We start from the raw sequence: 12,005 nt of genomic DNA, 5'->3' as shown, positions 1-12,005 counted from the left end.
ACAGCCTGTGTAGGCTGTCTCAACGGGGGAGACCTGTCGGCTTGGTCTCCCAGGGCCCAGCTCCGGGTCGCACAGGGCGCTGTCGGGATGAGCAGAGTTCGCAGGGCAGCAGTGGTCGGTGGGAGCCGTGAGAGTGCATGATGGGTGTGGACGATCCGGCGCCCGCGGGGGTGGGAGCGACGCCGGGCACCAGTGATGCAGGAGTGGCAGTAGCGGTGTGCCCGGGGTGTGCCCCTGCGGGGCCGAGTCTGGGGTCTGCGCGGGGCGCGTAGGGTGCTCTCTAGCCGCCTGGAGTTTGTGGGGCCGCCCCTATTCGCGACGCGCCAGCTGGGGGCGTGGCCGGGGTGGGGATGGTGGGCGTGGCCTGTCGGGCCGGGGGCGCGGAGTGTGGAGCTCCGCGCGGGGAGATCCGGAGGGGCGGGGGCGGGCCCGCGCGGCGCATGCGCGCTGCATTGTTTTGACTGAAAATGCCGTCGGTTTCGAAAGCGGCGGCGGCGGCGCTGAGCGGGTCCCCCCCGCAGACTGAGAAGCCGACCCACTACAGGTCAGTGTCCCGGCGGCCGCGGCGGGGGCGGGAACGGGGCGGGGGCGGCCCCGTGCGCCCCTGGCCCGCGCGCCCGCGCCCGCGCGCCCCTGGGCCTGGGTGCTGCTGCCGGGTGCGGCCTGGGGCCCCGCACCTTCCGCGTCTCCCGCCCCCCCGCCTCCCGCGCTACCCCAGGCCTCCGCCGCACCCAACCTCTGCGCGTCACCTGGGCTCGGGGCGGCTGGACCACCATCCTATCCTGGCTGCCGCTGCCTGAGGTCGAAAGGCTGCGCCCAGTGTCTGGGCGGCACCTGGGCTTGGGGGCTGAGGAACGCGCGGGGTGTTGGGGAACAGCATCTGGGGTCCGAGGGTGCGGACAATGCACCTAGGGTTGGGTATGGGAGGCACCGCGCCTGGGCTCGGGGGAGGGCGGCCATCTGGACTAGGGCTGCCTCCGTCTGGAGTCGGAGATGTCTCCTGGGCTTGGGTACTGGACGCACCTGGGGTCTCGGTGTCGCGCCTGAAGTTGAGAATTGCGCCTGCGGTCGGGATGGAGGCTACGCATAGGTTCTGGGGGATTGCTCCTGAGGTCAGGGAAACGCTCCCGGATTGATTTGGAGAGGGGAGGAGGCCGTCTGGGATCATCTGGAGTCGGAGTGGCGGTCGCTCCTGGGGTAGGGGATGAGGGGCTGCACCTGGGTCGGGGACTGTGCCTGGGAATGGCGAACCATGGGATCCAAAGACACTGCTGGGGGAGGCGGGAGGGGTAGCCACCCCCAGACTTGGAGTGAGGGAGGTCGTGCCTGGGGTTTCGAAAATGGGGGACTGCGCTTGAGGTCAGGAACCGCCTGGGGTCGGGATGGCACTTGGGCTTGGGATCCTGGGCGCGCCTGGGGTCGCGATGTCGCGCCTGAGGTGCGGGAAACGCGCCTGTGCTCAGGATGGGGAGGCGGGGCGGTAGCCTGGGGCCACCTGGATTCGGAGTGGGGGTCGCGCCTGGGGTCGCGTCGCTCTGGGCCCGCCGTGTCCGGCCCCCACCCACGAGTCCCCGGGCCGCCCGCCGGCGGCGGTGGCGGCGGAAGCGACCCGCAACGCTGTTTGTCTTTTTAGGTATCTAAAGGAGTTTAGGACAGAGCAGTGCTCCCTGTTTGTGCAGCACAAGTGCACCCAGCACAGGCCATTTACCTGTTTCCATTGGCATTTCCTAAATCAGCGTCGGCGCAGACCGCTCCGCAGGCGCGACGGCACCTTCAACTACAGCCCGGACGTGTACTGCTCCAAGTACGACGAGGCCAGCGGCGTGTGCCCCGACGGCGACGAGTGAGTGTGTGTGTATGTGGGGGGAAGGGGGAAGGGGTGGGCAGCGCCAACTGCTCTGCCCCTGGATCTGCCTTGCGCGGGGTCGCGGGGCAGACCCCTGGTTCTTTTCAGCACCTAGCACACCTGTACAGGGGATCCTGTCTTTACTCTGAAGTTTTTCCGTGACTAGGACTGGTGGTGGTGGGGGGAGCGGAGCATTTCTCTATCTTTAGACCAGTGTGGGAAGAAGGGCTGTGTGTGTCTCAGGAATAACCCTTGCATGGTTCAAACCGAATTTGCTTCACTTCCCACTTTCGATTGCCACAGAGTTTTCCAAATTTCCTACATTAGAACCGGCCCTAATGAGGTACAGCTTCCAGGTTTAGGATTATTTTTGTAGTTGTCAGTTGTTTTTGTAACAAGAGCTTGTTAGAATGTTTGTTTACACTATGCAAATGTATATGGAATGTTTCCTTTCATGCTGTTTACATGTTTAATTTTTAAAAAATAATTTATAAGAAAGTTATTTGCAGAGTGTTATGTAGCACTTTTAAAGTTTAAGAAATCAAGATTTTGTTTGGATAGACCTTTTCATATGTATATAAGTTTCCTAATGGTGTTATGAACAGATGTCTTTATTTTGAAATATGTAGAATGGGAAAATGGGAAGTACAGTCAGCTTGTATATTCATATAACGAGCAGAAATTGGTAGCCGGAGGCTTTGCTTTTTTTCTGTGGGCTGTTTGAGGTGAGGAGGGGTTGTCCATTCCTGCCAGGAGGTGGAATGGCATCACTGTGCTTTAGAGCCCTCTGAAAACAATTTATTCAACTTCTGTCAGGATTAGGGTTTGATTTGGAAGAAATCTTCAGGTCCATCCCCTGATCCCTCTGAAGGGAAATGATTCTCCAGGTATACTCCCTTTCGAAGACAGTTTTCATCCCACCGTACATAAAGATAGGTGGAGCGTTTTCCTTCATTGTCCAAAATGCTTAAGCCAGGGAATCAACTTTTAATCTGTGGTGATTTGATACATTTTATACACTTACTGAAAGGTGTTTAGTTGAACACCAGCTAATTACATAGTGTTGTTGTTAAGGTAGCTTGAAACCCGTTGAAATAATGTAGCCAGCTCCACCTTGGTTAAGATTGCTATACTTCTGTAAAGTTTGAAAAGTGCCCTATTCTGCAAATGGGTCTTCAGAAGAAAGATGTTTTTGCCTAGCTGCGGCCTGGTATCAGGTCCCCCGTTTCCTTGGTCATGTCAGTAGCCTCTCTGGACCTTGGGTCCAGTAGTCCAGGGGGGCCCCTAATGCTTGACCCTGGTGCAGGGATTCAGTGACTTGTCTGACCCTGTCCCAGAGTCAAGTATGGGGGACTAAGTGACAGTATTCACTAATGATGACTTTAATGCATGAAAAGAAAGCATGTTTTCACAGCTGTCTCTGGTCCCGGGGTCTGGATGTCCTGCTGGGCCTGGGGGTGGTATCCAGTTCTTATAGGATGAAGAGTGCTGCCACTGCAGCACTCTTGAAGGTGGTCATTTTAATCTGGCTCAAATAGCAATTAAATGATATGCAGTTATTTATTATAAAACTATTAACATGTAGTCTAAATGGCATGCATGTTATCATTGAGAAACAGGATGAGTGGAACCAAAATGTTTGACATTTTCTGTTCCTGTGTACGTCTATACACAGTAAGTCATGTGTCTTATTAAAGATTTTGTTTGTAACTTCTACTGAGCACCAGATAACTTGCTTCAGCCCTTTAGAATGCATTTGACAGCCAGCCATCTCCCTGGGGGATCTCTCCTTAGTGATTACCACTCATTCTATGGGCGAGGGTCTGTCCCATCTCCCACAAATGGAATGGCCTGGAATTTCTGTCTAATTACATGTTCTGGTGCACACAGGGTTGTCATGGAATTTGTAAATAGATACTACCTTTCAGAGCAAGAATGGGGCCTTCCTTTTATTTCAGTTCATTGGTTCTTGAAATTTCTATTTTGAGCATATGTACTACCAACCTATTATTTTAAAACATGAATATGTAACAAAGACCCTTCAGTCAACCCTCAGTCAGGTGACATAAGCATCCAGTGTTGTTCTTGGCCCTGGCTGGGGGCACCATGGGGCTGAGTAGGAGGGGATGGGGACCTCAGGAGGGTCAGCACACCTGTTATCACCCTCCTCCTGTGGACCCTCCCCTACTGTCACACCCCCACTGTCACCTTTTTTTCTTGGTGGGTAGTCACCCTCCCCCTTTCACTGTCATCCCTTTCCCTCAGTGGCTTCTCCCCTGATGTCATGCCCCCTACTCCCACTGTCACCTCTGGGTGGCCCCCCTCTGTCATCTAGCCCTCTCTGTGGGCATCCATCACTTGCTACCTTGGCAGGCACTGTCACCCCCTCCCCCCTTATCTGCCTTCTCCATGGCTCCCTGCCCAGTGTCATCCCTTTTTACTGGCAAGCGGTCGGTCTTCACGGTCACGCTTCATCACCCACTCTGGTGGCTTCACTGCTGTTATCCCCACTCCTCCTGTGCCCCTTTTCCTTGGCGGTGGACGGTCGCTCTCCCTCCACCTTTCCTTCTGTGGCCTCCTCCCCCGCTGTCACCCCCTAACCTCGTCCAGCGGGTACCCCTTTGGCCGAGGGAGGTCCCCTCTGTGCTGGCGTCCGGTGGTCCTCCCTTTCCCACTGCCCTTTGTTCTGGGGGACACGCCCCTTCCCTGGCGCGGGTAGCGATTGGCTGTCCGGGTCACGTGCACCCAGCCCCGCCCCCGTGGGAACTGGTCTCCCAGCCGTGCAGCAGCACTGCTAGGGTCCTTTGCTCCGTGCGCGCACTCCCTAAATCTGCCAGAGAGAGTAGGCGGTGCAGGAAACCGCCTTGGAGCTTGGAGCCGGACCCAGTGCCACAGGGTCGGTGTTCCCACCTGTGTGGATCCATCCTAGGTATCAGGCTGGGGATTCCAAGAAAGCGACTCCTGTCGGGAAGTTTTTGGGGGTCCAGCCACATTCTGAAAGCTGCCCCGGGAGAAGGCATCCGGTGTGGAAGGCCTCAGGCACCCCTCTGGTCCTGCTCTCTGCGCAGGCAGTGGTCAGGGCTGATCCTGGTCTTCGCACCTGGAACCCAGGTGTGGTTGCACCTGCCGCTACATGACACCGCACCTCTTAACGCTGGTCGGGCGTTTACAGCTGTCGGTTTTGACATTTAAAAAGAAGAAAACCCTCCCAGGTGCCTGAGCAGCACCTCCCCGCCTCCCCCCACCCCCTGCCCCGGATTTATTTTATTGGAAAACAATTCACGCAGTCCCCAGCTAACCTGTGTACGAAGTAAATGTCCTCTTTTCTCTGTTAATCCTCCTTTTGCCCTAGGCATGCTATCCCTGACTCCCACAGTTAAAAATGTTCTTGTTTTTAATAAGAAATGGGCCCTCCCTGTTATGTGGTGTAACTTTCCAGGTTGACTAGAAATCTGCCTTATTTTTTCTAGGGCTCCCTGCCATTTCTCCCCATAGATCCCTCCCTCCTCACTGCACTTGGAGTATCTGGGGGCACAAACCCTTCGGTGGGTGGATGATGTCTGCTTCAGTGGACTTTCCCTGTGAATCTGGGTGCGCTTGTGGGAACTTGTTGACGTAGAGAAAACTGTGTCCGAGGATTTGTGCGCCTGCTGTATCATACTTGTGTTTAGTCAGATCTTTCTTTGGAGAGATGCTTTTGCAGTATTTAATTTTTAAAAGTCGGGTGTCTCAGAATCTGAGGCTTAGGTGGAAGTCCATTCACTTCAGAATGGTTGTAAACTTGTTTAAACCGATCTTATGAGTGAACCCTGCTTGGGTTTTTGGGGTAAGATGAAAGCCAAGGAAGAACAGGTGTAGAACATTAGAGCATACTATTCAATAGTCAGCTGCTTATAGACTAGAAGAAGACACATGCTTTTTAGTTACAAATTAGTCAGCTTAAGAGAATTACAATCAGGTGACTGAGTCAGATCTGTGAGAGACCCATAGAAAACATTAAAAACACTGAGTGATTGCAGCACATTAGTCCTTCCTGCTTGGGGTGAAGGGCCAGGGGCAGAGAAGGTGACTGAAATGAAGTGCCTGGCATAGGGAGCTCAGATGCCCCTTGGAGACCAGTGGAGAGATGACCTCTGCAGAGTGGTTCCTTGGGAGAGGGTGGCAGCTCTGTGGGTGCAGAGGAAGGAGGTACACTCATTGCCAGAGGTGATGGTCCACCTTAGGGACTATTGAGGGGTCACTGTCCTGCTCAGGAGTCCACGGCAGCCCTTGGAAGCCAAGGCTGGAGAGAATAGGGCAGAACAGATTGGTGTGGTCAACAAGGGGTTACCTAGCAACCCCCCACACTCAGTGCATGGTGGGGGGGCAGACTGACCTCCCCACTAGCCCCACATTTTCACCATCTCCCCACTCCCTGATCTCTAACTCTGCCCCCAAGTTGTCTGCAGTATACAGGTCTTTCTACTTTTGCCCATTTTCTAAACTCATATCAGGTTGCTTGATTCTATTCCATTTTGCACCTCAGTCATTTCTGTGCTGTGTTCTGCTCTCTCACCTGTGCCTGAGCTCCAAGGACTGGGAGGGGGGTCATCTTGAGTGTCCTTCTCAGCCCAGTGGGTCCAGCCCTAGACCAGCAGCATCAGCATCACCTGAGAACTTGCCCACGTGTAGATCCAAGGTTCCTGTCAGATGGTCTGGGGTTAGCAGGCCCTCCAGCTGATTCTGACACATGTTCCAGTGTGGGAGCTGAGGCCCAGCCTGGTTCACAGATAGAAATGCCCAGTGGACCTGAGTTTGGTGGTCATCCTGGTCTCACACATAGACTGATCTTGGTCTGCCATGGGACTGAGTTGGTGGGTTGACTTTTGTTTCAGGTGAGAGTTACCATAGGGAAAGGGACAATTTCAGGTTCTCCTGGAGAATTAGGGGCCACTCCTGAGCCCTTGGCATGTTCTTCTTATCCTGGTTTAGTGGTTCTGCAACACTGTGGTGGAACGACATGTCCCGTCAGCTGAGCCCTGTTTTAATTACACTGTTTGGGTGTCTATTTTTTTGTGGATGGGTTTGAGAATTACAGGTGTCACCCTGAATTCAGCACATCACACTGGGTTATGTCACAGGAACTGCAGGGCTGGCAGTGGCCCTGTCAGTCAGTGACACGGTGGCTCCAGGGATGCCTTAGTGCACTCTTGCTGCAAGGAGGACTCTGCACATGGTGTCAGGCTGACCCTTGGGGTCTCTTCAGCCTCTTCCCTGCCCCAGGAGGGGGCTGGCCTTACCACTGGGTTTTCTCTCTGAGGTTTTCCCTTCCACCTCTTAGATGTTTTTAAGGTGAAGCTATTTTCTTCCCTTTAAACACTTTCTAGTATTTAAAGGTCAGTTCATGTTTTAGGTCATGTAATAAGCAGGAAGTGACATGGCCTGAGTGAAATAGTAGTGCCCGTTTGGTGCTTAGTGCTGGGGAGTGAGAGACCTTTGCCTGGCTCTGATTGCCATGGCGATGGTACAGGAGAGGAAACAAAATCATGCTTAGGGCTACCCTGAAGGACCACTAGGGAACAAGTGAAAATTTAGATTTAACATTAGGGAAATTGGGAGCCCTCCGCCTGCCAGCGATGCCAGGGGTGGTGGTTTCCCGCCCGCCACAGCTGTGCACAGTGGGTTCTATAGAGAAACCTTCCGGCTGCTTCAGCTCTGGTCTGCTTAATATAGGAAATATCCTCACCCCAGACTGGAATTCTTGTGCCTAACTTATAGTAAATGCATAAGTAGTTCCGCAAATTGGAACTGTTTTTGTAAAATGGTGGCTTTCCTATAAGTGTAAATTGTTTTGTTCTTTATTATGGTAAAACAGACAGAACATAAAATTTACCATCTTAAGCTCTTTTAAGTGTACAGTTCAGTGGTATTAAGTCCATTCACATTGTTGTCCACCTGTCACCACCATCTGTCTCCAGGACTTTTCCATCTTTAAACTGAAATTCTGTCCCCATTAAACAGTAGCTTCCTCCTTCCATCATTCTTGGTATTGAGATAAGCAGATATATATGTATCCTTGCCCCCCACCTTCCTGGTCCATACCTATCCTCCTCTTCCTCAGAGCTGCACCAATCTCCCTTGTCATTTATTCCAGAACTTTGGTTGTTTCCAGCCTTGGGCGGTGGACAAATAGTCCTGCAGTGATCATGTTGTGTGGATGTCTTTTCCTCTTTTTGCCAGCTGTTTCTGGGGCAGGTCTCTAGAAGTGGGATCAGTAGGTGAGAGTGAAGGCATTTGCGGGCTTATTAGGCTTATTATATATATCACCAGATTTCCCTCCAGAGAGGTTGCAGCACTTTACCTTTCTGCTGGCAACAGTGTCTGCTTCTCCACAGTTCCACTCTGGGGTTCTGCCCTAGAGCAGGGTGACCTCTCAGTGGTTGAGATCCATCTGCATTTTCTGTTTTGTAAATTCTTTTTTTCTTTCTCTAGCCTGTAGTTCTGCGATTTCCTGGTCTCTTAATTTCTTCATGTTCTTTATTAGTGATATTAGTCTATATATTTATGTGAGAAGCGGGGGAAGGGTTTTGTGTTCTAGATCAGGTTCCCTGGCATGGCAGAGGGTTCTCTACAACAGCCTCAACTCCCTGGGTGCCAGAAGCTAAATTACTTACCAGCACTGTTCAAAGATGCAGAGAAAGGCTTGGAGGAGCTTGAAATGTAAATATAACTTTGTAGTAGGGATTTCAGACAAGGGCTTGTCAACGCTTAATATAGTAAATATCTTAATATTTGACCATTTTACTTACATCTCCCAATACCGTTTCTTGGAACTTGTCAGGAACACAGGGGAAACAGTTGTATGTGGGCACGTAGAGTGCTGTATGCATATTTATATATTCTTTATGTTTCCTTTTCACAAAGATAGGGCCAAGTTGTCTTGCAACCTTTCTCCGTTTTCCACTTTTTCTTTTTCTCATGGCTCTTTGGTGATTGTCACAACTGCTGGTATTCCACTGAAGTTCACCACATTTATTGAAAGAATTGCCTCTTGGTGGCCATTTGCATTGTTTCTGGTTTCTGTCATTTCAAGAAAGTGCTGTCGTCCTTCCCTGCGTGTTCATCTGACTGGATCCCAGGTTCCTGGTTGTGTTCTGTCCTTTTGCTCTGGGTGTGGTTTTTCAGGTGTGTTGGTTTGTGAAAATGCCACAAGCTGCCCAGGTATGACCTGTGCATTTTTCTATAGGTCTATTATATTTCAGTACAAATATGCAGAAGATTCTCTCCTCCCTCTTCCTTGCTGCCCTGCCCTGCTCTATCTCTAGTGGGCTGTCTAAAATTGTGATAAAATATATAAACATAAAATTTAACCATTTTTAACTGTACATTTCAGTGGCATTAATTACATTCACAGTGTCATACAACCATTACCATTCTCTATTTCCAAATTATTTTCATCACCCCGAACAGAAACTCTGTCCCTATTAAAGAGTCCCTCCTCATTCTCCCCTTCCCCAGCCCCTGGTAAACTCTACTTCTTGTCTCTCTGAATTTGCTTTAGGGACCTCATATACGTAGAATATGTAATATTTGTTCTTTTGTGTCTGGCATCTCTCACTTACCATGATGTTTTCAAGGATCCATCCACCTCATAGCATGTGTCAGTGCTTCATTCCTTTTCATGGCTTAATAATATTCCATTACTTGGATAGACCACATTTTGCTTGTTCATATCTTGATGGACATTTGAGTCATTTCCAGCTTTAAGCTATTGTGAATTATGCTGCCATGATCATGGTGCACAAATATCTCTAGAGATCCTGCTTCTCTCCCTTCTGGGTGCACATCTGGACCCACAACGGGCTTCTGATCTGACTTTTGTTTGGTTAGCTCTAGGGGGCCTGGGGACTCACCTGACACGATGTCCTTTACCTCCGCCTTGTGCCTTGCCCACCCCAGGTGCTCAGTTAGATCTGGGGTGAGCTGTCTGAACTCTGAGCCTCTGTTTCCTCAACTTATAAGAGTCTAAACTGGATGATCACTAAGTCGTTTCTGATTTTACTTTTGAGTCCCGTCAGGTTGCAAAGCGCCACCCATCTGTGCCCTGTATGGGGAGCCATCCCCACAGGTGCTCCCAGTGCCCAGGTCCACAGCTTGCTGAACGGCAGGGTGGGAGTGGGCCTTTCCCAAGCCTCACGTGGTACTCCAGGCCATCGCTGGAGTTGAGGGGCCTTGTCCTTGGATTTGGAGACTTGCAGCAATGAGCCCCTTGCCTTCTCAGGCTGCTCAAGGGGATGTCGCCATTCAGGGTCTTTTACATATCTCTTCCCTTCCTTTTGTGTCTCTTGTCTAGAGGGACTGACCTTGAGGTGGGCTTAGTCTCCATGTTCCACACATACTGGAACCTTCTAAACCATCTCTGCAGTTCCACCCCACTGCAGCGTGAACCACTGTCACTGTGGGAAGCCACGCGTGACTCTCCTAGGGAGCGCATGGCTCTGGGCTGTGCATGGCCTGAGTGACACTACACCTTCTGTCCCCCTCCCACATCTGCTTCTCTCCTGGGCCATCTCCTGTTAACGTTCTCCTCCAGCCATATCCAGGCCCCTGTGTTTCTCCCCAGGCTCCTTCCCTCCCTCCCTTGAGGGGTCCCCAAAGGTACCTGGATGAGAGATGGGCAAGGCCACCAACTCTTTATTTAATAATGCTTGTCAGGAAACATGAATGACACAGCTCAGAGTTCAGCTGTGTCCTGGAGATGAACTTTATTTTTCTGTACTTTATTCAAAAAATTATAAAGGATGATTTTTCAGGGAAATTCAGTGTTGTGTTTTTCTAACATGTGTAATTGAGGGATTTGTAGGAGTCTGAGTGCCTTGGGGGAGGATTCCAAATCATGGGATGGTTGCTCTGTGCAGTGACGTTAATCCTTTAGTAAGAGCGGATGTTTGAGTGAAGGAAAAATAGAACCAGCTACTGGCCAGGTGCTAACGAGAAGAAGAGCAGGTTGACACTTAGGGTTGTCCCCAGACCCTAAGACCTAGATGGCGCGTGTCACCCCTTGTGCTTCCTAGGTGTCCGTACCTGCACCGAACGACTGGAGACACGGAACGCAAATATCACCTGCGCTACTACAAGACAGGCACGTGCATCCATGAGACAGATGCCCGGGGCCACTGTGTGAAGAATGGGCTGCACTGCGCCTTCGCACATGGCCCCCTGGACCTGCGGCCGCCTGTGTGCGACATCAGGTGAGTGGGGTGTCCTGTGCTGGGTGGGCGGGCAGCCAGCTCACCTCCTCATTGTTTCAGGCTTTACTGGTCTAAAGCAGCTCCTTTTCTGGGCCTTGGTTTTATTCTAATGAAATAACGTTTCCTTCCTCTTGACTCACGTGCCATGGAAGCTCACTGGGGGTGAAGGGAGAATCCTTACTAAACATAATGCAGCTCTGAAGTTTTGGGGATCTGGGTCAAGATTGTCGTCCCAGGACAGGGGTGCACCCAAGGGACACAGGACACCTGTCCTGAACCTTTCAGGCAGCCAGCCTCTCCAGTGACATGTGAGAGGCTCTGTAAAGTGACAGAACCAAGTGATTCTCCCACCTTCTGGAAGGGCTTTGGACACACCCCAGAGCCCTAACCGATGCGTTTGTCCATAGGGAGCTGCAGGCCCAGGAAGCCTTGCAGAACGGCCAGCTCGGAGGCGGGGACGGTGTTCCTGATCTGCAGCCCGGGGCCTTGGCCAGCCAGGCCGTGATTGAGAAAATCCTGGGCGAAGACCCCCGGTGGCAAGGTAACCCGGTGGCCACTGTGAGGGGTGGGCTGGAGTAGCCTTGTCCCTGTTGGTAAAGTGACTGGCACGGTGGACCCCGTCACCCTCATTTATAGATCAGATGGGGAAGCTGAAGCTCATCGAGTCGAGTTCTTTACTCTTGTTCCTCGGGCTGAGTGGGTGCTACCTGGGGCAGTACTGAGGGCCATGACCTTTGGTCACATCTGGGGTATGGAGGGGGCCCAAGGACCCCACTTCAAGTTTTAGGGGGACCCTCTTATGCAGTTGTGCTCACCCGCATGTTGCGATGTCACTGCTTGGGGCAAAGTCCCCCCACAAAACAAGAGCTGTGTGCCTGCAACTCCCTGCTTGCCAGCGCCGATTGCCAGCACCGAGGACAAGTGCTTCA

At 52.0% G+C, this 12,005-nt stretch overlaps 1 protein-coding gene across 5 annotated transcripts in view; it reads left to right on the top strand.

Annotated features, from left to right (window-relative positions):
- The first annotated feature begins 424 nt into the window (after positions 1-424).
- UNKL (unk like zinc finger) overlaps positions 425-12,005 on the top strand; it is a 40,810-nt gene continuing 29,229 nt past the window's right edge. For 4 of the 5 annotated variants that reach the window (XM_039884862.1, XM_039884861.1, XM_039884860.1 and 1 more), the window contains exons 1-4: positions 425-544; positions 1,634-1,843; positions 10,900-11,076; positions 11,484-11,617. In XM_039884862.1, coding sequence (XP_039740796.1) covers positions 468-544; positions 1,634-1,843; positions 10,900-11,076; positions 11,484-11,617 — 598 coding nt within the window. In that variant the 5' untranslated portion in view covers positions 425-467. Of the gene's footprint in view, positions 545-659; positions 802-1,633; positions 1,844-10,899; positions 11,077-11,483; positions 11,618-12,005 lie in introns of those variants that run through there. The other variant, XM_039884863.1, reaches the window with a different exon arrangement.

This window comes from Pteropus medius, unplaced genomic scaffold, assembly GCF_902729225.1.
Source record: "Pteropus medius unplaced genomic scaffold, Ma_sr-lr_union100, whole genome shotgun sequence".
Classification (NCBI taxonomy): domain Eukaryota; kingdom Metazoa; phylum Chordata; class Mammalia; order Chiroptera; family Pteropodidae; genus Pteropus; species Pteropus medius.
This window is presented reverse-complemented; position numbering and strand designations above follow the sequence as displayed.